We start from the raw sequence: 27,546 nt of genomic DNA, 5'->3' as shown, positions 1-27,546 counted from the left end.
TGGAGTTTTCATGTTCTCGCATGTCTGTGTGCGGTTTCTCCCCTGTTCAAAGAGTTTGTGGGAGGTTTTGTGTGATGGCCATGGTAAATTGCAGTGACATATCAAGGGATGTGTTTGTTAGCCATGGTAAAACTCACTTGAGGGAGGATGGGGTGGTTGGAATGGTCTTATGGTGGTCAATGCAGAATGGATGGGCTGAATTGCTTCTTTCTGGACTTCAGGGATTCTATGAATCTAGATGTCAATGAATGTGTGAACGCTGGATGTCACAACTGTGACTGAAGGCAGGGTGGCCTTTTGTTGCTACTTAGTCATTCACAGGATGTGGGCTTCACTGTCAAATTCAAACATTTATTGACAAACATTTAATTTTCGTTGTTAATTTCCTCAGACATCGGTTAAGAGTCAACCATATCGTTGTGGATCTGGAGTCACAATTAGGACAAACAAGGTAAGCACGGAAACTAGGGAATTATTCCCCAATCAAGAATGGTTGGGATTTAAAAAATATGATTTTAAAATTCCACCATTTGTCATACTGGGATTTGAAATCAGACCTCTGGATTAATCACAGGGTGTCTGGACTAATCTTCTCTTGATTATGCAATAATACAATCATTGCCTCCTCTAAAACTCTCGATCCAAAAATACATTTACACATACTCAGGGATAATTAGCAAATTATGGACTTTTATTTTGTGTCTTTAAGAAATAAGGTAAATAGCTTTATTTATTGACAAACATTTAATTTTCGTTGTTAATTTCCTCAGACATCGGTTAAGAGTCAACCATATCGTTGTGGATCTGGAGTCACAATTAGGACAAACAAGGTAAGCACGGAAACTAGGGAATTATTCCCCAATCAAGAATGGTTGGGATTTAAAAAAAAAATGATTTTAAAATTCCACCATTTGTCATACTGGGATTTGAAATCAGACCTCTGGATTATTCACAGGCCTGTCTGGACTAATCTCTTGATTATGCAATGATACAATCATTGCCTCCTCTAAAACTCTCGATCCAAAAATACATTTAAACATACTCAGGGATAATTAGCAAATTATGGACTTTTATTTTGTGTCTAAGAAATAAGGTAAATAGCTTTTTATTCCTTAATTAGGACTTGGATGCGTAGATGTGTGTATTTAACTAGTATTGGGTCAATAATCGCAGGATGATTTCCTTAATGCCTTAAACGCTTGTTCACTTGGCATGATTGCAATGTTTTCTGACTGCTGTCAACTGCATAATATGCTAAATGACCAGAAGGGCAATTGCTCTGTCTATGAGCCACGAGACAGGAATGACGAATCTTGGTCCTGTATGATCTCAGAACATGCTTGTGCCAGGATGACACGATTCCTCAGTGGTGAGCACTGTTGCCTCACAGCACCAGAGACTCGGGTTAAATTCCCAGCTCAGGTGACCGTCTGTGCGGAGTTGCACATTCTCCTCTTATTTTCGTGAGTTTTCTATGGGTGCTGCAGTTTCCTCCCGAAATCCAAAGATGTACAGGTTAATGACCGTGTTAAAATTACCCATATCATTAGGTGTGCCATTTACGGATAAATGTAGGAGAGTGGGCCTGGGTGGGTTACTCTTCGGCGGTCAGTGTAGACTTGCAGGGCCGAATAGCCTGTTTCCACACTGTAGAGAATTTAACCTGTATTATCTTTGGACAAGACATGAAACTGGCTTGAAAGATTACAACTTTATATGATATGTTTTTACAACGTGGTCTCTTGTTTAATAATAAAAATTGAATCATAACGTCTCTAAATTTTGAAAAAGGCTGTTTGGCCATTGAGGTAAAAACAATGACTGCAGATGCTGGAAACTGGATTCTGGATTAGTGGTGCTGGAAGAGCACAGCAGTTCAGGCAGCATCCGAGTCTGCATCAAACCTCCAGTGAGCATCCCACGGAAATTCAGCGTATCCCTATGATCCTGCACGAACCATGACCAATCACTAAACCTGTGCAACTTTAAATATGGGGGAAATCAGAAGCCCCCAAATGAACCATACGGAGGCAGGAAAAATGTGCAAACTCCACAAAGACAGTCATGCAAACGCTGGGAGCGAATGCAGCTGTTTGGTATTGTGAGGCAGTAGTGTTAATCAGTGAGCCACAACGCTTCAGATTCTGCTTCAACAACAAAACTGATATTCATTGCAAAATAATGTAAGATAAAATAGAGTCATACCATTTATCTACTAACAATGCAAACTGAAAGATTACAAACGGCAGTCAAAGTAGAAACCCATATTGGCTTTGGAAGTGGGCAATAACAATTTCGAACATAGGTACTTGAGGAAGGTTTCTGATAGGTTACTCAGGTTGTTAAAAGCACCACTTTGGATTCAATGTATTAACGATTAGGACAAAAGAACTGAAAGTACATGCAAAGTTTGCAGATGGCACAAAGATACGTGAAGTGATCAGTGGCGTTGAAGAGGTGGGGCGGCTGCAAAGCGACTTGGACAGATTAGGACACTGGGCATAAAAAGTAGCAGATGGCTTCTACTGTAGGAAAGTGTGAGACCATACACTTCAGAAGGAGTAATAAAGGCAAAGGCTATTTTCTAAATGGGAAAGGGCTTCGGAAATATAATGTATAATGGGACTTGTGAGTCCTAATTCATGATTCCATTAATACTAACAAGCAGGTCCAGTTGGCAGTTAGGATTCATTTCAAGACGGCCAAGATATAACACCAGAGATATAATGTTTTGGCTGCATACGAATCCCGTCAGACTGCTTTTGAAATATATGATCAGTTTTGGGCCTTGTATTTAAGGGAAGATATGTTGAGTTTGAAGGGATAGTTGGAGGTTTCAAAGAACGATTCTGGGGATGAAGAGCTTATCATATCAGGAGACACTGAGAACTCTGGATCAGTAGAAGAGACAGGTTAGAAATGTGAGGGGGGATCTCATTGTAACTTGCAGAATACTGAGATACCTGGATACAGTGAGACTGGGGAAGATGTTTGCAACAATAGGAGAGACGAGGATCCGAGGGCGCAGCATTAGGATAAAGAGACGACGATTTAGAACTAACATGAAGAGGAAGTTCTTCAGCCAGAGGGTAGTGAATCTTTGGAATTTATTGTCACAGAAGTCTGTCGTGGGTAGGACATTGTGTATATTCAAGGCAAAGATATATCAGTTCGTGATCAGGAAGGCGATCAAAGGTCAAGGGGAGAAAGCAGGAAAATGATCGGCTATGATCAAGTGGTCGAGCAGACAGGATGGGCGCAATAGCCTAATTCTGCACCAATATCTTACAGTTTTATGAATATCCTAGTTAATTAGACAAACACAGGAATTATACGAGCTGCGACCATGATGATTGAATGACCAAAAAGCTCTTTGGTAGTTTGGAGAATCAGAAGTGACAGCTTTATATTGATAGTGTGATGCTTTGAATCTTTGGACCTTAGAGATCAACATCACAGAAAGGAGGCGTTTCGACACTTCAACTCTGCCCCAGTCAAAAGAACCAAGCTGACATCATTTTCTGTTGCTTTGTCCAAAGCTTTGTAGCTCTATGTTAGGAACAAATTGAGTTTCTTTCCTCGGTCTGTCGTCAGACATCTGCAGGTCTTCATCAAAGAAGAAGATGGGTTCATTCCCTGGAACCTCGCCCTCTCTCACTGCCCGCCTCTCAACGGTAAAATTTCATATTTTTAAGTCTTGGATCAATGCTGCGTCAGCCATCCGTCGAAAACGTCTCAGCCAGTGACAATTGGAAATCATTCTTGATATCAGGGTATCCATTTTTCCCTCTCCTACCATCATCAGAGGATTGTTCAGCACTCTTTCGAAGATCAAAATGTTTCTTATTTTCCCCCAAAACACACTGGCACCAGATAGATTGCTGATGTTGAAGGAGGCACCATGACTTCTGTCACTCTTGTGATATCCCCCATTATGCTTTATGTGCTCGACATTTGGAATGTCAATTACTGCAGGACTAGCAGTTCAATGAAGTCTAACGCTGTACAGTAAAAAGAAGAATAATTAAGTTTTTTTAAAGGAATTTCCCAACAATATTAATTTTAGAAAGCTCCTTTGTCAAGTAAAAGCAAATACACACAGCATTTGCATCGCACCCAGTTCTTTCTCGTATATAATACTAAACTCTACTTTTTGTAAAGCATACAAACATGACTTCTTTAATACACAGACCAGTGCCAGTGTAATCGACACCTCGGTGTTTTTATCGACACTTGAGACTTCAGATTTCAAACTAGAAGCTGCGACAGTGTCTTCCTGAAGCTTTCAGGTACGTCAACCTCACCACTCTTACTTTTAATAACCGTGGTTTTGCTTTTCCATCTGACTGAAAAACAATACTTCATCTTCGTCAGTCCCAGAGAGTCAAAGGTGACTTCATTTCTTTCTACGAGTGCTTGGTTCTATTGCATCCATCGAAGAAGCTCACTCACTCTGACCTTATGTTTTTTGGCGAACTCCTTAGTACTTCTATCTTGATTGAACACTTTCACAGGACTGAAAATGAAAACGATTAGAATTTCAATATTCGAACTAAAGATTTATTTGAATTAACCAAGGATCCCTCAGTAAACTGAAAACCAATCCATTTTCAGACCTCTCCAGCAAAACTTTGGGTCCTGTGCTGGGTCATAAACAATCTTAAGTTAGCATCAGGGCATTATTTTATCGGAACCCATTCACTCTCGAGGCAGGCTTCAAAATACTTTTCAAAAGAAACCACCATGCTTACAGAAACACATACTTGTTAATCATTTACCTCAGACACATAGAGAAGTCCAGTAGTTACTAACTCAAACCCTGAAATCCACGATGCAGTAACTACCATGAAAGAATATGCACAGCAAGCTTTTTTTATTATCTGGCACATGCGGGACCTGGTATGCTGTAATTCAGCAAAAATTCCGTTTGATCAAATATACCAGTTGATCCAGATGTCAATATAATCATTTATAAAATACACACTAGTAATAGGAATGTAATGCGTGGAGCATAAATCATCGCTGCTTAAACTTTATTTATAGCATAAATCACTTTAATAATAACGCAACTTTGCCTTTGGAAGAAGCTATTGCGCAGAGACTTCTCACTTACACCCGACGGGTACAACATGATTAAACAGTAAATTCAAGAGTTTTGAGATATATAATTTTTGCCAGTCTATCTAGAGTACCTGTTCACGAGATGCCATTTTAAACAAAACTTGCTTAACAAATTAACCCACAGTTAAAGTCAGATTAGGACAAATTAATTTTGGAATTGTTTATTCATACATATGGATATGAGAGAGAAATACTTCTCTTGTGAGAAACCAGGAGACGTTGGTGAGTTGATTGTAATGCACCTTTATGAGTGGAGGTACACAGTAAATAAATAAAATGTGTTGTGCTAACTTTTGATAAATCAACTTGAGCCCAATTTGTGTAACTCTGTGACAATCTGAGTTTGTATATTAGATACTAGCCAAAGAAGTTAATGGGTTTACTGGCATGGTGCAAAAGAAGACTTCAGTTTAGGACAGGAAATGGAGATGTTGCATTTCACAGAAAAAGTGCAGATCATTTTTTTTAAAAAATCAACAAAACATGAAGTGTTCAAAGAAAGTAAATGGCGAAAAAGCATCGGATTTCATTAGCAGCAGTGTCTATAGCAGAAGGCGCTCACAGAAAACAATTGTGAAAGCAATTCTGATAATTATTCACGCGCAATAAGCTATTGTGAGGCCTGGAAAAATTGTGAAAACTCAATTGAATAGTGAGTTCAAAAATAGTATTTGGACAAAAAAAACAACAAAAAATTACTTTAAATATAAATTTAAAAACCAGGAGCAGGAGTAGGCCGTCTGGCCTTTCAAACATCCTCCACTGTTCAATTAGATCATGGATAATCTGTTCGTGTACTCAGATCCACTTATTCCTGTTCTCACCGTCCACCTTAATTCCCTTACTGTTCAAAAAAAGCTATCTTAGCTTTTAAAACGTTTACTGAAGTAGTATCAACTACTTCACCGAGTAAGGAATGCCATAGGTTTGCAATCCTCTGGGTTAAGAAGTTCCTCCTCCATTCAGTCCAAAATCTGCTCACGCTTATCTCAAGGCCTTGCCCTCTCTTCCTAGTTTCACCTGCCAGTAGAAGCATCCTCTGTACTTCTAGTTTAATTATAATTGTATTGTGTTTCATAATTGTATGTGTTTCAAACGATCCCTCGACATTATTCTGACTTCCAATGAATATAATTGCAGTCTGCTCTGTCTCTCCTCATAAACCAACTCGTCCACTCTGGAATCAACAAAGTGAACCTCCTCTGCACCCGTTCCAGTGCCAGTATATTGTTTCTCAAGTAAGAAGATCAAACTGCACACAGTACTCCAGGTGTGGCCTCGCCATCACCCAGTTCAGCTGCAACGTAACCTCCCTGCATTTAAACTAAATCTCTTTAGCAGTGAAGGACATTCTTCCATTTATCTTCCTAATTACTTGTTGTACCTGCAGGCTAACCTTCTGCGATTCATGCACAAGGACACCCAGGTCCCTCTGCAAAGCAGCATGCTGCATCTTTTTACCATTATAGTTATAATCATAGTTACTGTTGCTCCTACCAAAATGGATGACTTGATATTTGTTAACATTGTATTTCTCTGCCAGACCTTTGCCCTCATTTTCACAGTCCTCTGCACACTTTCCTCTGCCACTCATTTTAGTGTCTTCTGTAAACTGTGTCACACTACACATGGTCCCCAACTCCAAATCAGCTATATAAATTACGAAAAATTGCAGTCCCAACACTGATCGCTGAGTCACACCGTTAGTCACTGATTGCCAGCCAGAATACCATTAATTTATCCCCAAGCTTTGCATCTTTCTAGTCAACTAATTCTCTATCCATGCTAATACTTTAATAGTAACACCTTCCATTCTTATCTAATGCAGCAGCCTCTTTTGTGGGATCTTGTCGAAAGTCTTTTGGAAATATTGATACACCACATCCACTGGGGCCTCCGTGTCTACCTTGCTCGTAATATCTGCATAGAATTCCAAAAAAAGTAAAACATGACCTGCCTTTCATGAACACATGCTGTGTCTGCTCAAGGGGACAATTTCTAAGGAGATGCCTTACTACTTCTTCCTTGATAATAGACTTTAGCATCTTCCCCACGACAGAAGTTAAGATAATTGGTCTATAACTCCCCAACTTGTGTTGATTTCACTTTTAAACAGTGGTGTCACATTTGTTGTTTTCCAATCTGCTCTGACTGCGCCAGCGTCCAACAAGTTTTGAAAAATTGCCACCAATGTACTTGTTATTTCTCCCGCCATCACGCAGAAAAATGGGCAAAAAATAGGGAGATTGCAGCTAGTTGCGTGGCATTTTCACATAATTTTCACAGGAATTATAGCACCACCTTTCCGTGTTAGTTTGTGATCGTGTTCCATTGTGCTATTTCACACGCTGGGTGTTTGACATTTCCTTTTCATATCATTTCAAGATTGGCGAAAATCATTTGCTGTGATGACAGTTCATTTCTGTGGTGAAACATGGAGGAGTGGGCAATATAGGAGAAACAAGACGTCTGGGAAATAATTTCTCCAAGAGACAGACCAAAGATGATGAGAATGCAGCTTTTGGGGAAAATCCTTCTTCTCTCTCTGTATTTGGAGAGTAAGTATTTTCTGTCTGCAGTAAGGTCAAAAGAAATATTTTTGGTTAATGTTACTAGTCTTGTAAATGGACAAGCATTCTCCAGTTGTTGAAGGATTCTGGAATTGAACGCTAAAGGTAAAGTCACCATTACCGACTGCTCATTAATTAAACAGACGTGACTGCTGTTAAAATACCCGAGTTTACCATGCCTCAGGCAAATTGTGAGTTTAGGAAAGAGAGTCCTTCGTGGTAATTTCAGCTAGAACAGGAGTTGAACGCTTGCTGCTCGCGTCAGGTACGATGGTTAAGTGTTTTCCAATGCTGCCTTTCAGGTCCAAGGTTGCGGGTTGAACCCCAGCTGCGGATGAAGGATTGCGTGGGTTTTGCACCTTCTCTCACTGACGTCAAGCGCTTCTGCTGAGTGCTCTTGTTTCCTCCTGCAGTCTATATATGTGTAAGTTTGGTGGATGATAAATTCCCCTGTAGTGTCCAGCATTGTGGCAGGTTAGGTGGATTGCATTGTTTGGTTTGGATGGGGTGCCCATCTGAGGATTGGTTAAGACTTAATAGGCAAAAAGGCCTCTTTCTGCACTTTCAAGATTCTACAATTCATGACATTGCAAGCCAATCTTTTAGGCCAATGAGCAAACTGACCGCATTGGATGGTTTGCACTTAAGAATTAACGAATGCATTTCTGTTTTCTTCTTCTATGGACTCTGACTAGCCAGCTCAGAGCCAGTCCCTGGGGTGAATAGATTATCCAAAGGAAGCTATTCTAAGGCAGCCTGTTAAGGTAGAAACAGATAGCGTCCACTCAGTCTGACATATAACTTCAGCTGGAGGTTATCCAAATCGCTTACTACATTTAACTTCAGGCTAGTGTGGCAGTCAAAAACTTCTGTGCTAGATTAGTGTGAACGATGAAACTGGACACCCAGATACATTCATTCTTAACTCATCGATAGCACAGATAAAGGTACTTCGATTCACCATGTCTGTGGTAGTGAAAACCAAACAGCTAACTATTCAAACCTATTTCCCCATAGCCTTGGCAATGCAAGTGCGCATCTAAACACCTCAGCAATAGAATGAGGGTTTCTGCCTCTACCACCCTGACAAGCAGTGAGTTCCTGATTCCGTTCATTCTCTGGGTGAAAAACCTTTCCTTTACATTCCCTGAAAACGTCTGCTCCTTTCCTGAAATCCATGCCACCGAATATTGATCCATCCATCAAGGGGGAAGGTCTTTTCTTAAATCTATCTATCCCGTTAATGTCCTGACAAATTTTATACATTTCAACCAGTTCTCTCACAATCTCCACTACTCTATTTGTATAAATGGTTTGGATATGGACATCAGAAGTATGGTTTGTGCGTTTCCAGTTAACGGCGAATTTGATAGTGTAGTGATAAGCGAAGATGTTTATTTCACAGCACAATGTGACCTTGACCAGTTCCGCCAGTGGGATGAGGAATATCTCGTGGCGGTTAATTTGGATGAATGTGAGGTGTTGCATTTTGATAAGGCATTCCAGGGAACGACCTATGGTCAATGTTAGGACCGTGGAGAGTGCTGCTGAAAAAGATGATATTCGGGTTATTCGGGAAGCACAAGGGGTTATGAGAGAAGTTACAAGGAGCTAGTCACACCTCAAGCACCAGAAAAAGGCAGATGGGTTACAGTCAGGGGCCGGAAAGGGATCCCCTGTGGACTATTCCTTCAATAACAATATATCATTTTGTCCACTATTGCGGGAATGGGGCGGGGGTTGGGTACCGAGGTAAGCCACGAGGTACAAGTTTCTGGCACAGAGTCTGTCCCAGTTGCTTAGAAGGGAAGGAGGAGAAGAGCAGAACATTAGTCATTGGGGACTCCATACTTACGGGGACAGATCGGAGGTTCTGTGGGAACGAGACATTCACAGATACATAGAGTCTTAGCGATGTACAGCACAGAAACAGACCCTTCAGTCTTGTCCATGCCGACCAGATATCTCAATCCAATCTCGTCCCACCTGCCAGCTCCCGGCCCATATCCCTCCGATCCCTTCCTCTTCATATACCCAGTGGAGATGCATTTTAAATGTTGCAATTGTACTAGCCTTCACCACTTCCTCTGGCAGCGCATTCCATGCATGTAAGATGCTCTGTGTAAAAAAGTTGCCCCTTAGTTCTCTTTTCTATCTTTTTCCTCTCGCCCTAAACATATGCCCTCTAGTTTTGAACTCCCGCATTCAACTAAAATACTTTGTGTATTTATCCCATCCATGCCCCTCATGATTTTCTAAACCTCTTTGTTGTCACCCCTCTGCCTCCGACGCTCCAGGGAAAACTGCACCAGCCTATTCAACCTCTCCTAAAGATCAAATCCTCCAACCCTGGCAACGTTCTTGTAAAACTTTTCTGAAACCTTTCAAATTTTGCAACATCTTTCTGATAGGAAGACTACCAGAATTTTACACAATATTCCAACTGCGGCATATCTAATGTCCTGTACAGACGCAACATGACCTCACAACTCTTGTTCTCAATACTCTGACCAATAAAGGAAAGCACAACAAATGCCTTCTTCACTAACCTATCTACATCCGATTCCACTTTCAAGGAGCTATGATACTGCACTCCAAGGTCTCTTTGTTCAGCAACCCTCCCTAGAACATTACCATGAAGCGTATAAGTCTTCCTAAGTTTTGCTTTCCCAAAATGCAACACGTCTCATTTATCTAAATTAATCTACATCTACCATTTCTCAGTCCATTGGCTCATCTGACCAAGATTCCGTTGTAATCCGAGGTAACATTTTTCGCTGAACACTACACCTTCAATTTTGATGTCATCTGCAAACTGACTAACTACAGCTCTTATGCTCACATCCAGTTCATTCATGTAAGTGATGAAAAGTAGTGTATCCAGTACCGATACTTGTGGCACCCCACTGGTCACAGGCGTCTAGTCTGAAAAACAACTCTCCACTACCATCCTCTGTCCTCTACCTTTGAGCCAGTTCTGTGTCCAAATGGCTCATTCTCCCTGCATTCCATGAGATTTAACCTTGCTAACCAGTGTCCCACTGGGAACCTCGTCGAACGCCTTAGTGAAGTCCATAAAGATCACGTCTACCGATCTACCTTCATCAATCTTCTTTGTTACTTCGACACAAAAGTATATCAATTTTGTGAGCCATGATTTCCCACGCAGAAGGCCATGTTTACAATTACTAATCAGTCTTTGCTTTCCAAATATATGTATATCCTGTCCATCATGATTTCCTCCAACAACTTGCCCACCTTCGACGTCAGGCTCACTGGTCTTTAGTCCCCGGCTTGTCCTTATCACCTTTCGTAAACAGTGGCACCACGTTACTCAACCTCCAGTTTTCCAGCACGTCATCTATGACTATCGATGATATATTATCTCAGAAAGAGAGCCAACAATCACTTCACTAGCTTCCCACAGATATCTAAGTTATATCTGATCCGTCCCTGGGGATTTATTCGCTTTTATGCGTTTCAAGACATACATCACTTCTCCCTCTGAAATATGGATTTTTTTTCAAGCTGTCACCATGTGCTTCCTTGCATTCTATATCTTCCATGTCCTTTTCGACATTAAATACTGATGCGAAATACTCGCTTAGTATCTCCCCCAGCTCCTGCGACTACACACAAATGCCGTTGCCTTGCTGATCTTTGTGGGGCCCTTGTTACCCTTTTGTTCTTAATGTAGTTGTAAAAAACCTTTGGATTCTCCCTATCACGATTTGCCAAAGCTATCTCATGTCCCTTTTTTGCCCCCCGATTTCTCTTTCATGTATTCTCCCACTGCCTGTATTCTCGTCGAAGGATTCATTCGATCTATCCTGTCTATGCCTGCGATATGCTTCCTTCTTTTCCGTAACCCTCAATTTCTTTTGTCATTCAGCATTCCCCATACCTCGCAGCCTTTCCTTTCACTCTGACAGGAATATGTTGTACCTGGACTCTCGTTATCTAATTTCTGAAGGTTTCCCATTTCCAGCCGTCCCTTCACCAGTGAATATCTGCCTCAAATAGCTTTTGAAAGTTCTTGTCAAAATGGACCTTTCTCGAACTTTGAACTTCAACTTTTAGATTTTGTCTATCTTGTTCCATCGCTATTTTAAATCTAATAGAATTATGGTTGCTGGCCCCAAAGTGCTCCCCGACTAACACCTCAGTCACCAGCCCTGCCTTATTTCCCAAGAGTAGGTCAAACCGAATCAGAAAAGTTACTACTGCACACTTCACAACTTCCTCTCCATCTAATCCTTAACACTATGGTAGTCCCATTCGATGTTTGGAAAGTTAAAATCCCTGACCATAACCACCTCATTATTCTACAGATAACTGAGCTCTCCTTACAAATTTGTTTCTCAATTTCCCTCTGACTCTTAAGGAGTCTACAATACAATTCCAGCTGATCACCCTTTTCTTATTTATCATTTCCACTCAAATAAATTTCCTGGATGTATTCGGGGAATATCTAACCCCAGCACAGCTATAATGCTTTCCCTTATCAAAGGCGCCACTCCCCTCCTCGCTTGCCTCCCTTTCTGCCTATCCTGTAGCATTTGTATCCTGGAATATTAAGCGGCCAGTTTTGTCCTTCCCTGAACCATGTATCTGTAATTGCTAGTCCCGGGTTTCTAACCATACCATAAGTTCATCTGTCTTCTCTGTTAGGCCTCTTGCATTGTAATAAATGCAGTTTAATTGATCAGTCCTACTTTATTCTCTGCTTTCTCCCTGCCTGCCCTGAATGTTTGACTCGCTTCTTTTCTCGACTGTAACAATTTCAGATTGATCTCTTTCCTCACTATCTCCCTGATTCCCACCCCCCACTGTAGTAGTTTAAATCCTCCCAAGCAGCTGTAGTAAATCTCCCTGCAGGTATATTAGTCCCCTATCAATTTCGGTGCAATCCGTCCTTCTTGTGCAGGTCAATTCGAACCTAAAACTGCTTCCAATGATCCAGCCCCCTACCAATTCTCATGCAACACGTCCTTCTTGTACAGGTCACTTCGAACCGAAAAGAGCTTCCAATGATCCAAAAATGTGAAGTACTCATGGTTGGTGCGTTGCCTCCCACGTGCCAGGGTTCGTGATGCCTTGTATCATGGTTTAAGGATCCTTTAGGGGGAGGGGGAGCAGATCCAAGACATGCTCCACGTAGGCACTAACGACATAGTTAGGAAACGAATTGGTGATGTAAAGCTGAAATTCGGGAACGTATGATGGAAGCTCAGTGCTGAGACAAGCCGAGTTGTTGTCTCTGGTTTGATGGCCGTGCCACGTGCTAGCGAGGCAAAGCATAAGAAGAGAGAAGAGTTGAACACGTCGCCACACGAATGGTGCAATTGGGAGGGTTTCTGATACCTGGATAACTTGGTGTCATTCTGGGGTAGGTGCGACCTCTACAAACAGGATGGTCTACACCTGAAACAGAGGGGCACCAATAATCTGTGGGCAAAATTGCCGAATGCTCTTCGGGAGGTATTAAATTCATTCAGCAGGCGGATTGGGGCCTAACTGGCAGTTTCATTGTTCAACAGGGTGCGAGTAGTGAGGTCAGAAATAAGGTTTCATGGTCGCAAAAGTTCAGTGGCAAACAGGAAGCTGTTTTGAAGTGTGTCTACTCCAAAACCAGGAGCATCCGGAATAACTGTAGATGAACATGCAGCATGGGTTGGTACCTGGGCCTTCAATGTTGTGGCTATTTCAGAGACTTGGATAGAGCAGGGAAGGGAATGGTTGTTGCAGGTTCTGGGATTTAGATGCTTCAATAAGAACAGAGCAAAGGTGTGGCATTTATAGTCAAGGACTGTTTGACAATGGCAGAAAGGATGTTTGAGGACTCGTCTACTCAGGTAGTATGGGCTGAGGTTACAAACGGGAAAGGAGAGGCCACCCTGTTTGGAATTTTCTGTAGTCTTCCAAATAGTACCAGAAATGTAGAGGAAACGATATCAAAGATTGTTCTGCATATGAGCGAGAGTAACAGGGTAGTTGTTATGGGGTCTTTACTTTCCAAATCTTGCGTGGAAATACGATAGTTCGAATAATTTAGATGAGTTAGTTTTTGTCTAAGGTGTGCAAGACATATTCCTGATATATTATGTAGACAGCCCAAGAAGGGGCCAGGCTACATCGGATTTGGTATTCGGTAATGAAACTGGCCAGTTGTTGGATTTGAATGTAAGTAAACACTTTGGTGATAATGACTACAATTCAGATATGTTTACTTTTGCGATGGAAAGGGATAGGCATATACCGCCGTGGAAGAGTTATAGCTGGGGAAAGGCAATTGTGATGCGAGTAGACAAGATTTAGGATGCCTTGGATGAGGAACGAAAGTGCAGGGAATGGACCCAATTGATCTGTGGAGTTTATTTAAGGACTAGGTGCAGTATTTCCTTGATAGGTATGTTGCTGTCAGGCAGGGAGGAAGTGGTCAAGCGAGTAGTTTATTAAATAAGTTAAGTCTCTTATCAAGAGAAAGAAGAATGCTCATGTTAGGATGAGACGTGAAGGCTCAGTTAAGTGTTTGAGAGTTGGAAGATTGCCAGGAAACACCTAAACAGAGAGCCAAGAAGAGCCAAGAGGGGACATGAGAAGTCATTGGCAGACAGGGTCAGGGAAAACCTTAAAGATTTCTCTCGGAATATCAGGAATAAAAGAATGCCAAGAGTAAGATTAGGGCCAAGCAAGGATAGTAATGGGATGTTGTGCGTGGAGTCTGAGGAGAGAGGAGAAGCGCTAAATGAATTTTTGTCAGTATTCACACTGGAAAAAGACAATCTGTCGAGGAAAATACTGAGATACAATTACTGTACTCGACGAGATTGTGCCTCACTTGGAGGAGTTGTTAGCAATTATGGAAAGTCTGAAAATAGATAGGTTCCCTGGGCCGATGAGACTCATCCGAGGATTCTCTAGGAAGCCACAGAAGCCAGGGAAGTTTATGTCATTATCTCCAGGAATAGCAGTAAAAGAGTCGAGGAGAGCAAATGTTGCCCTCTTGCTCAAGAAGGGGAGTAGAGACAACCCTGGTAATTATAGTTCAGTGAGCCTTAGGTTGGTTATGGGTAAAGTGTTGTAAAGGAATGTAAAAGATATGATTTATAACCATCCAGAAAGAAATAAGTTGATTAGGGACAGTCAACACGATTTTGTGAAGGGTAAGTCGTGCCTCACAAATTTTATTGAGTTCTTTGAGATTGTGAACAATCAGGTGGATGCCACTAAAACGGTTAATGTGTATATGGATATCAGTAAGACGTTTGATAAGGTTCCCCACTGTCGGCTATCTCACTGATGCAGAGGCATGGGTTTGAGAGTGATTTTGTGGCTTGGAATTGGCTGCTGAAAGAAGACAGAGGGTGGTGGTTGATGGGAAACGTTCATCCCGGAGTTCAGTTACTCCTGGTGTACCGCAAGGATCTGTTTCAAGGCCATTGCCGCCTGTCATTTTTATAAATTACATGGATGAGGGCATAGAAGAATGGGTTAGTAACTTTTCGGATGACACAAAGGTCGGTGGAGTTGTGGATACCGCTGAAAGATGATTCACGATAGGAGTGAGAGAGGCAGGGTAGTTGTCATGGGGTCTTCAACTTTCCAAATATTGACTGGGAACACTATAGTACAAGTACTATACATGGGTCAGTTTTTGTCCAGTGTGTGCAGGAGGGCTTCCTGACATAGTATGTGGACAGGCAAACAAGGGGTGAAGCCACATTAGATTTGGTACTGGTAATGAACCTGGCCAGGCGTTAGACTTGGAAGTAGGTGAGTACTTTAGTGATAGCGATCACAATTCTGTTATGCTTACTTTATTGATAGAAACGGATAGGTGTATACCACTGGGCAAGAGTTACAGCTGGGGGAAAGGCAATTACGATGCGATTAGGAAAGATTTATGAAGCATAGGATTGGGAAGGAAACTGCAGGGGATGGACACATAAGAAATGTGGAGCTTATTCAAGGAAAAGCTCCTGAGTGTCCTAGATAAGTATGTACCTGTCAGGCAGGGAGGAAGCTGTAGAGCGTGGGACCGTGGTTTATGAAGGAAGTGGAATCTCTGGTCAAGAGGAAGAAGAAGACTTCTGTTAGGAAGAGATGTGAAGGCTCAGTTAGGGCGCTTGAAGATTACAAGGTAGCCAGGAAAGACCGAAAGGGAGAGCTCAGAAGAGCCAGGAGGAGACATGAGAAGTTGTTGGTGGATAGGATCAGGGTAAACTCAAAGGCTTTCTGTAGGTATTTAAGGAATAAAAGAATGACGAGAGTAAGATTAGGTCCAATCAAGGATAGTAAGGGAAGTTGTGTGTGGAGTCAGAGGACATAGGGGAAGCACTATGAATATTTTTCGACAGTATTCACTCTAGCAAATGGCAATGTTGTCGAGGAGAATACAGAGATACAGGCTACTAGACTAGGTGGGATTGAGGTTCACAAGGAAGATGTATTAGTCATCTGGCAGACTGTGAAAATAGCTAAGTCCCTTGGGCCAGATGGGATTTATCCTAGGATCTTCTGGGAAGCCAGGGAGGAGATTGCCGACTTTGATCTTTAAATCGTCATTGTCTACAGGAATAGTGTCAGAAGACTGGAGGATAGCAAATGTGGTTTCCCTGTTCAAGAAGGGGAGTAGAGACAACCCTAGTAATTGTAGACCAGTGAGCCTTACTTCAGTTGTTGGTAAAGTGTTGGAAAAGGTTATAAGAGATAGGATTTATAATCATCTAGAAAAGAATAATTTGATTAGGGATAGTCAGCACGGTTTTGTGAAGGGTAGGTCGTGCCTCACAGACCTTATTGATTTCTTTGAGAAGGTGACCAAACAGACAGGTGCGAGTTAACCGGTTGATGTGGTGTATATGGATTTTAGCAAGGCGTTCGACAAGGTTCGACAGTAGGCGATTTTACAAAATGCGGAGGAATGGGATTGTGGTTGATATAGCAGTTTGGATCAGTAATTGGCTTGCTGAAAGATGACAAAGGGTGGTGGTTGATGGGAAATGTTCATCCTGGAGTCGAGTTACTAGTGCTGTACCGCATGGGTCGGTGTTGGGTCCATTGTTGTTCGTCATTTTTATAAACGAACTGGATGAGGGCGTAGAAGGGTGGGTTAGTAAATTTGCGGACAACACTAAGGTCGGTAGAGTTGTGGATAGTGTCGAAGGATGTTGTAGGTTACAGAGAGACATAGGTAAGCTGAAGAGCTGGGCTAAGAGGTGGCAAATGGAGTTTGATGTGGTCTAGTGTGAGATGATTTACTTTATCAGAGTAACCGGAATGCAAAGGGCTGTGCTAATGGTAAGATTATTGGTAGTGTAGATGAGCAGCGAGATCTCGGTGTCCAGGTACACAGATCCTTGAAAGTTGCCACCCAGGTTGACAGGGTTGTTAAGAAGGCACACAGTGTTTTAACTTTTATTAATAGAGGGATCGAGTTCCGGAACCATGAGGTTATGCTACAGCTGTACAAAGCTCTGGTGTGGCCGCACTTGCAGTATTGTGTACAGTTCTGGTCACCATATTGTAAGAAAGATGTGGAAGCTTTTGAAAGGTTGCAGAGGAGATTTACTCAGATGTTGCCTGGTATGGAGGGGAGGTCTTGCGAGGAACGTCTGAGGGACTTGAGGAAGAGAAGAAGGTTGAGAGGTAACTTAATAGAGACATATAAGATATTCAGAAGGTTGGATAGGGTGGACAGGGAGAGCCTTTTACCAAGTATGGTGACGACGAGCACGAGGGGGCATAGCTTTAAATTGAGGGTTGATAGATATAAGACAGACGTCAGAGGTAGTTTCTTTACTCACAGAGTAGTAAGGGTATGGAATGATTTGCCTGCAACGGTAGTAGATTCGCCAACTTTAAGTGCATTTAAGTCGTCATTGGATAGACATATGGACGTACATGGAATAGTGTAGGTTAGATGGACTTATGATTGTTATGACTGGCCGGCTCAACATCGAGTGCCGAAGGGCCTGTACTGCGCTGTAATGTTCTATGTTGCAGGTTGCAGGGGGACATAGATAAGCTGCAGAGCTGGACTGAGAGGTAGCAAAGGAGATTAATGTGGAAGAGTGTGTGATGATTCACTTTGGAAGGATCAACAGAATAAAGAACACAGAGCAAATATTAAGAGACTTGGTAGAGTGGATGAGTAGAGAGATCTCGGTGTTCATGTGTATAGATCACTGAAAGTTGCCACTCAGGTTGATAAGTTTGTTTAGAAGGCATACGGTGTGTGAGCCTTTATTGGTAGAAGGACTGTGTTTCGCGCCACGAGTTGATGCTGCAACTGTATAAAATTCTGGTGTGGCCACATTTGGTTTATTGCGTACAGTTCTGATCATCACGTTCTGATCATCAAGGAAGTGAAAGCTTTGTGAAAGGTTCAGAGGACATTTACGAGGGTGTTGCCTGGTACTGAGGGATTGTCTTATGAGGAAAGGCTGAGTGACTTGAGATTGTTTTCGTTAGAGGTAAAAACGTTTGAGAGGGGGCTTAATTGAGCACACATAAGATAATCAGAGGATTGTATGGAGTAAACAGTGAGAGCCTTTGTCCTCGGATGGTGACGGCAAGAATGAGGTCATTTAGCTAAGGTCATTTATCCTGGATTGAAGAGTCCAAGACTAGATGTCAATGGTTTAAGGATAGGGGGCTGATTGAGAAAGCATCTGGGTTCGGGGGTGAGGGGTATAGGAGTAATATTGTCATGCTGATGTTCGTGCATGTATGAAATTCTCGAGCCCAAGGACATATCCTGTTAAATCCTCTCTGCATCCCGTCCAGTTATGTCTCATCTCTCCTATGATGTGGCTTGCAAATCGGCACACAATACTCTCGCCTGCAGCCAAACCAAGCAAGAACTTTGGGCATTAACATTTTTGAAGAAGATTACTCCTGTCAAAGCTCTTTTAATTCAGCATAATTATTCTAACCAATAAGAGATTTCCTTGTTCTTATTTTGTCTCTTTTAACATCCAATTACAAATTAGACAGTCTGCTCGTTTTCAGAACTATGTGAAAACAAGTTTGGATTATGTAATTTTCCTTTCTTAATAAATACAGCGCAAAAAACAAAAATCCACAGAGTTGCCTGAACCAGGCTTCTGTGATTATCGATTGGTGGGTGCCAATAGAAGTGTATTTCCCTTATTTGTGCAATAAATTAAAAAAAAAAGAATTGTAGACGCTGGAAATCTAAAACGAAAAGCAGAGTTTGCTGGATAAACTCAGCATATCTGGCAAACGTCTGTGGAGAGAAAGCCAAATTAAAGCTTGCAGTGCAGTCACTCTTCTTCTTTATCTCGCTGTTGGGTTCCAATCTACCTGCAAACAACCTTCAATGATAATAAGAGCATAATAAGACACAACAAGTAAGGATCCGATTGTGCATAATGGAATGGTTAACAGAATGAGCCGACTATTACTCTTCCCTTTCCCCACAGTCTTATGAACATCATTCGTTGTAATATTTATGACATTCTCTTTTGGAACGTTGTCGCTGTATGAATTTCTCTAATACTCTGGTACTGATATTAAATTATCGCAACAGTGACAGAGCACTGTCTATAGAGACAACATGGTGCACTCAGAAACATTGGAAATCCTCGTCTGCACAAATGCACTGTTTCAAAGTGTCACAGGACTCGAAACCGTTACTCTGTGCTTGTCCATCTCTACAAATGCTGGGGTTCCCCATGCTTTCTGTTTTTTTCTTTCCAATGCCCTCATCCTGTCCTTTAAACTAAAAACTGAATTCAATGTCGGGGGATTTAAGCTCACTATGTGATGGTTAAGAGGTAGCCTCAAATTATTCCAAAGCCGAGTCTATGCTGCTACTTAGTGATTAGCAGAAGAATTCACCACATCATCCTCACTTCCAACCAAACCTCATCCAGCAGTGCAATTCCCCAGATGTGACCGCATTACCTTACCTGGGCTCCTTGACCCGAGCTAAAATAGATCCACCATACATGCTTCGAAACCTACCACCAGGCTTCCGCAGACAATGTGCTGCAGCTTACCCTGGATTTATGTATGCATTCAAATATCTATCCAGCCAGTCACTGCAATCAATCCTTGCACCTCGACAGTCATACACTCACTGGCTTATACTCATTTACTCAAGCACTCCCTGACATGTTGACTTATTCACTAGCAGTCACTCATTGACACTCACTGGCAAATTATTCACTCACTCAAACACTCACTCACATGCTCATTTGCACTCACTCAACCACGCCCCACTCATTCACCCTCTCACCCATCCTTTCACTCACTCACTCGCTGACACATTCACTCACTCACACTAGCTCACTCATTTATTAACTCATAACATGTGCTCACTCACTGCTGGGGTTAACTCACTCATACTCTCCCTTACGCACTGGCATTTATTCATTCTCCGACCCTTTCACCTCACTAACTCAGTCATAGGACATAAAACATAGAAGGTGACAGTTCTGAGGAAGTGCTACTCGACTGAAATTCTAGGTTTGATTTCATCCCACAGACGTTGCTACGATTTTTCTTTATGTTAAAGAACAGGATAGCAACAGAAGACCTTCAGCTCAATATGTTGTGCCTAACATGACGCAAAATTAAACAAATCTTCTGCCTGCCCTTGGTACATACCCCTCCATTCCTTGCATATTCATGCACTTATCAACAGTCCCTTAAACGTGCCTATCATATCTGCCTCCATCACCACTCCTGACAGAGTGTTCCACTCTCCTACGAATCTCTGTATTAAAAAAAAATGCCCCTCACATCTCCCCGATCACCCTCAGTGCACGCCCCTTATTATTAGGCATTTCAACTCTGGGAACTAAATTCTGATTGCCAACTCTATCTATGCCTCTCATAATTTTATAGACTTCTCTCTAGTCTCCCTTCAGCGTCCACTGGTCCCGGCAAAATAACCCAATCTTTCCAGCCTCTCGTTATCACTCATACCGTCTAATCCATGCAGCTTGCCCAAAGCTCCCATATCCTTCCTGCAAACTGGTGATAATATTTGAATGCAGTACTCTAAGTAAGGCCTAGCTAAAGTCTTATAAAGCTGCTGCATGACACCCTGTCTATTGCACTCAAATTCCCAAACAATAAAGTCAAGCAGGCCATGTGTCTTTTTTTTATCACCCTATCTCCTCTTTGTCCACTTTCAGGAAGTATGGACTAAAATCCCAAGATCACTCTGTACATCAATGCTGTTTAGCGACCTGCAATTAACTGTAGTGTTGTCTGCAATCTTACCATCCACGTTAATTTTCAACCACGTGCATTTTCAACCAAGTCGTTTTCATATATATATATATATATAGCACAAACAGCAGCGAACCAAGCACATATCCGTGTGGAATACCGCTAGTCACGGACCTCCAGCTTTGAAAAACACCCTTCCAGTATTACTGCCTCCCGTCTATGCCAAGCCAATTCTGAATCAACGTGGTCAATATACGGTGGATCCCATGAACTTTAATCTTCTGGGTGTACCATGAGGAACTTGGTTGAATGCCTTAATAATATCTATTTAGACAATATTCACTGCTATGCCATTAATTAAATTCTTTGTCACCCCGCGAAAAATCCAACCAAGTCAGTATGACATGACCTGCTCCATACATGGACAAGATTAGCGTGGTGCTGGAAAAGCAGGAAGGGCTGATGATGGACTCCTGCCCAAAACGTCGATTTTCCTGCTCCTCAGATGCTGCCTGACCTGCTATACTGACTCTGATCTCCAGCATCTGCAGTCCTCACTTTCGCCTGTTCCATAAACAGGAATGCTAACTGTTTATAATTGGATCATATGTTCCAATGTACGTAAGACATATCTCTAAGAATTCTCCCGCTCATAGCTTCCCAAACATTGATTTGAAATTCAATGATTTGCAGTCTGTGGGGTTATTCTTATTTCTCTTCTTGAACAGGGAACAACATTAACGACTTGGCAGTCCTCTGGGATCTCTCCAGAGGCTACCGAGGATGCAAAGATCTTGATCAAGGACCCAGAAATCTCCTCCCTTGCCTCTGCCAACAGCCTGGGGAAGACACCATTGTTCCCTGAGAACTTATCCAACTTAAAGCTCTTCAAGAAACCCAATTCACGTCTTTATTATTCTAAAAATGCCCTAGAATATTAATATGCTCGACACTATTCTCACTACCCTCTATATCTTTCTCTTGGGTGAAAAGTGACGTAACGTACGGGCTGACTTTTGACGTTGCCTACATCCTCTGCTTCCAAGCACAAGTTCTCTACTTTAGCCTTGAGGGATCCCACCTTCTCCCTTGTTATCCCCTTGTTTTTAATGTACACTTCAGGATTCGCTTTAACCTGACTTGTCAAGGTCATTTCTTGGCGTCCTATTGCTCTCCGAATTCCCTGTTGAATTTGTCTCGTAATTTCTTTATACCCTGTTCAATTCTGGCTTCTTACATAGGTTTCTCTTTGTTTCACCTTTTGACTAAATTCACAGCCCTCCTTGTCATCCAAGCGTCCATTACTTTTCCATCCTTGTCTTTCCTGAATTCCGATCAGCAGGTCTGAAAAAAAAAATCCCATTTGTTAAACGTGGAGTTCCAATAATCGCTCTTCCAGATTAGCACTCCCGAGCTCCTGCCTGAAGCTGGCTTAATTTGCCCATTTCCCCCATTTAGTACCTTCCTACAATGTGGTGATTTATCGTAATTCATAGCTATCTTAAAAATTAAGGAGTCATGATCACTGTTCCTGAACTATTCTCCTACTGAAATGTCCAGTCTCTTAGCCAATAGAAGGATCATTATGGCCCCTCCCCCAGTTGTAATATCCACATACTGTTTCCAGAAACCCTCTTGGATGCACTTAAGAAATTCTGCCCTGTTCATGCCTCTTGCTTGAAGGGAGTCGCAGTGAATATTGGGGAAGTTAAAGTCACCCACTCTGACAACTTTGTTGTATTGCATCTTTCTAAAATCTGTGACATACTTATTCTCTACAATCTTGGTGGCTGTTTTCGGACCCACAGTAAAGTCCTATCAGAGAGATAGCATCCATCTTGTTTTTAAGGTCTACCCATCCTGTGTCAGTGGATAACCCTTCTCGTATGTCCTCTCTGAGTGCAGATTTAGCATTCTCGTAATTAGTCACGTAACAATTGCATTGGGACTCACTCACTTATTCAATCACCCATGCATTTACTTGTACACCGTGATGCTCACACATTTCCATCTATTCATTCACTTTCTGTTCCCACTCAGTTAAAGCACATACTAACTTATCCCTGTTCCTCACTTACTAATTCATCACTCGAACTCACTCACTCTTCTCGTTCACTCACTTCAATATTTGCTGGAATTAAATTACTCACTTGCTAACGAAGTTACTCACTTCCTAATTCATCACTCGAACTCACTCACTCTTCTCGTTCACTCATTTCAATATTTGCTGGAATTAAATTACTCACTTGCTAACGAATTCACTCCTACACAGACACTCAAACAACCACTCACTCTACTCACTAACTCACTCACAAACTCACTCAATCACTCATCACCACTCACTCACTTGCATTCCTTATTGCTCACTCACTCACAATAACTCACTCATTCACTCGCAGACTGGTACTCACTCACTTATATTCACTCCATGGCTCTTATTCACTCACTAGCACAGTCGCTCACTTACTCAGTAGCACTTACTCCATTCATCCCTCACCCAGTAGTACTCAGTCCCCCACTCACACACTCTCCCACTCACTCAGTTACCCACTCACTAACTTACTCATTCAATTTCACTCATTCATTCCATCTCTCATTCATTCAGTTGCATTCAGGCACTGGCCATCACTCAATCATTCACTCATCCCTGACACTCACTCACTCACTCACTCAACCATTCACTTCCTTTACTTGCACAATTGTACTTTCCCTCACTTACTGACACTTACTATCTCCGCGGCGGTAACTGGGCGGAAGTGAAGTCGGAGCGCAAAGCCGGTCGGGAAGGTAAATGATTGTTATTTGAGTGGAGAAGGAACCCGAGACACTACATGTGTAGTGTCTCCCACCCTCCCTCCTCCTCTAACATAAAAAAAGGTAAGCTACATAGTGTTCTTGTTTTGGAGACTAAGTGTAGAGTTATGGCAGCGCAGGCAGTGGAATGTTCCTCGTTCAGGATGTTTGAGGTAGGGGTGACCACCGATGCTCCTGCTGACTTCATCTGCAGGAAGTGCAGTCAGCTCCAGCTCCTCACAGACCGCGTTAGGGAACAGGAGCTGGAGTTGGATGAACTGAGAATTATTCGAGAGGCCGAGAGGGTGATAGGTAGAAGCTACAGGGACATAGTTACGCCAGAGAACAGAGGTAGATGGGTAACAGTTAGAGGTGGGAAGGGGAGGAAGCAGGCAGTGCAGGGATCCCCTGTGGTCGTTCCCCTCAACAATACGTATACCGCTTTGGATACTGTTGGGGGGGACGGCCTAGCAGGGGTAAGCTGCAGTGACCGGGTCTCTGGCACGAGGTCCAGCTCTGAGTCTCAGAAGGGAAAGGAGGAGAGGAGGAGTGCGCTAGTTATAGGAGACTCTATAGTTAGAGGGACAGACAGGTGGTCCTGTGGACACGGGCGAGACTCTCGTTTGGTTTGTTGCCTCCCGGGTGCCAGGGTCCGATTCGTCTCGGACCATATCTTCAGAATCCTTAAGGGGGAGGGTGTGCAGCCAGAAGTCGTGGTGCACATTTGGGCGAGACTCTCGTTTGGTTTGTTGCCTCCCGGGTGCCAGGGTCCGAGACTTCTCGGGCCATATCAGAATCCTTAAGGGGGAGGGTGTGCAGCCAGAAGTCGTGGTGCACATTGGCACGAACGACAAAGGTAGGAAGAGGGGTGGGGAGGACATTAGGAGCTCAGGGAGTGAGGCTGGAAGCTAAAAGCTAGGACGGACAGAGTCGTCATCTCTGGGTTGCTGCCGGTGCCACATGGCAGTGAGGCAAGGAACAGGGAGGGAGTGCAGTTGAACACGTGGCTGCAAGGATGGTGTAGGAGGGAGGGCTTCAGGTATTTGGACAATTGGACTGCATTCTGGGGAAGGTGGGACCTGTACAAGCAGGACAGGTTGCACCTGAACCAGAAGGGCACCAATATCCTGGGAGGTAGGTTTGCTAGCACTCTTCGTGGGGTTTAAACTAATTTGGCAGGGGGATGGGATCCGGACTTGTAGTCCAGAAGTAGGTTAGCTGTTTTTCAGGATGTCCAAGAATATAGGGAGGCTGTGAAGAAGGTAGCACTGACAGGGAATACTTGCAGACACAGAGATGGGTTCAAGTGCATATACTTCAACGCAAGGAGTATCAGAAATAAGATGGGTGAACTTAAGGCGTGGATTATGCATGTATCATGTTAAGTATTACTGCTTAATTGTCAATGTTTTATCTCAGTTAGTGAATGATAGAAAACTGATAGAACATGCTTTATATTACATGTTTAATTACTGATGATGTGTCAATCATAGCACAAGAGACACCTTGTTGAATCTCCTCTTCAGTGCTATCACACCCCTCCTATAATGTGGATTCCGGAACTGCACATTGTGGCCTAACTAATGTTTTATGCAGTTCTCGAATCACCTACGTGATTTAATGCGTCAATAGTAAAGGTCTGATTCCGATACTGATTCCCAGTAAATTGACCACTCTTGGACATTCTACATGGGCTGTCTCTCCCGAGGGACACAAGTGGGAATGACAGGATACGAGTTCAGTCTTGCTGTAGAAGCAGCCATCTGATTGCAATAGAGTACATTGTATGGCAGAATAATGTAGTTGTTTTCCACCATCTAATTTGTAGGGTTCTTAACATTGAGGCAATGGGGATCCGACACATTTGTATCTACGGTGTGGCCGCATGACGGAGTAAAATCCACTTTCTTTCACAGACCAGCGAACTTCAACTCTGAGAGCTACGGGAAAATGGATCAAACTGGACATGGCAAAGAATTCGGCCGCTTATATATTCACCCAGGAAGACACCACCGACCAGGCAGCAATTGATTATATCAGAAAGGAATGGCAAGACCGAAGCGATTTTCTCGAAGTATGAGAACGTGCAAACAGAAGCTTGGGGCAAAATTGCATTATGCCAGCAGGATTGCGCAGGGAGCATTTGATGGCTATTAACGCTTACACTCAAGAATCCAGTTTATATGAGGAATTTAATGCAGCCACCAGAAAGTATGGAGCAAGCGACACCATCTATCAAACGAACTTCCATTTCAAAAGTTTCCATTATCTCTTCTCTGTAGCACTAGCTAAGTTTCAGCAAAAACAGCACATCACCTTCAGGGGAGTTCGGATCCTATTCAACGCCACAAAGGGAGAGGACGTCCGCCTGGGCCAGTTTTCTTCAACCTCGTTAATGCGTTCAATAGCCATTAGCTTCATGAACAGTAGGTCGGATGCCAACACGCTATTCGAAATAAGGACCAAACTAGGAGTGCTCATCTGGGAATTTTCGGATATGGAACATGAAGAAGAAGTCGTCATTCCACCCACCGAGGTCTTTGAAGTTGAAAACATGCCGGAGTGGGAAAAGCAAGGCAGTAAGAAGTGGATCAAGATTATACTTGCTTCGAGGGGAAGCAAGGGTATCAGGATGACAGTTGACACGCAACTGCTCCAAACGCAACTGCTCCAAACTTGGTCAGCTCTTACGAGGCAGAAAACCTTCCTGGCTCAGCAATAAGAGGCTGATAGCTAACTGTTTATAAATGTTTGATAATAGATAGTGCATGGCGCATATGGATGGTATATATTTCAACTTTTAAAGTACATTATTGGTTAACAATTCTCGCAATCATTAGTGCATGGCATGTAACTGATAAAAGTGCATCATTTTTTATATTGCATGCTTGATTATCAATGCTTAATCATAGTGCATATTATATGACTGATATAACATGCTCCATGTTTCATATAAGATATTTGAGTAACAATGCGTGATGATAGAAAGTGCTCGTTATTGAACTGATAGTGCATTCTTCGTGCTTTACATTATATTATTGATTATCGATGTTTGATAAATGTGCCGGTCATGTAATTGATGATACATGCTTGAGTTTTTTTTATATGCTTGATAATCAATGTTCGCTAATCGATAGTGTATGATATATAACTAAGAATGCGTGCTTTATGTTTTCTATAAAATACTTTATTATCAATGGCTGATAATAGATTGTGCATAATAGATAAATGGTAGTGTCTTCTTCATGTTTTATATTACATGCTTAATTATCAATGCTCATTAATGGATATGCCTGGTAAATAACCAAAAGAACATGATTTATGTTTTATGCAACATACTTGACAACAGACAGAGCATGGTATTTAAATTGTCATGCTTGATTATCAATGTTTGATAACAGATAATGCTTGGCATAGACCTATAAGTGCGCAATTTCAACTTTGCATTATATGCTTGATAATGAATACTCGCTAATCCACATAACGTGGCATACAACTGATAGAGCACCATTCATATTCTGCATAACATAATTGATTATCAGTGCTTGATAATCGTGCATGATATACAACTGGCCTTGCATGCATCATTTTTTATATAGTGTACTTGATTACCAATGCTTGCTCATAAAATGTGCATGGTTATATATGCTACTGCATACGTTATGCTTTATCCTTTATGCCTGGTTATCAATTCTGGCTAATTGGTAGTATGTGGTACATAATTAACAGAAAATGGTACATGTGTTATATAGCATACTTGATTATCGATGCTTGATAACTGTGGGTGACACGGTGGCACAGTGGTTAGCTGTCTCACAGCGCCAGAGACCCAGGTTCAATTCCCGCCTCAGGC

General features: G+C 42.3%; 1 protein-coding gene across 1 annotated transcript; it reads left to right on the top strand.

Annotated features, from left to right (window-relative positions):
- Positions 1–396: 396 nt before the first annotated feature.
- LOC122544132 (NAD(P)(+)--arginine ADP-ribosyltransferase 2-like) lies at positions 397–27,536 on the top strand. The gene is made up of 4 exons (XM_043683172.1): positions 397–451; positions 4,191–4,289; positions 7,507–7,679; positions 25,610–27,536. Exon 4 carries the CDS (start codon positions 25,810–25,812, stop codon positions 26,413–26,415), a length of 606 nt encoding a protein of 201 aa, XP_043539107.1. The 5' UTR covers positions 397–451; positions 4,191–4,289; positions 7,507–7,679; positions 25,610–25,809; the 3' UTR covers positions 26,416–27,536.
- Positions 27,537–27,546: the final 10 nt, after the last annotated feature.

This window comes from Chiloscyllium plagiosum, chromosome 46, assembly GCF_004010195.1.
Source record: "Chiloscyllium plagiosum isolate BGI_BamShark_2017 chromosome 46, ASM401019v2, whole genome shotgun sequence".
Classification (NCBI taxonomy): Eukaryota; Metazoa; Chordata; class Chondrichthyes; order Orectolobiformes; family Hemiscylliidae; genus Chiloscyllium; species Chiloscyllium plagiosum.
Note: the sequence above shows the minus strand (reverse complement) of the source record. Positions and strands in the feature narration are given on the sequence as shown.

Coding starts and splice junctions, on each gene's coding strand:
- LOC122544132 (XM_043683172.1), top strand. CDS start 25,810: ATGCCAGCAGGATTGCGCAGGGAGCATTTGATGGCTATTAACGCTTAC.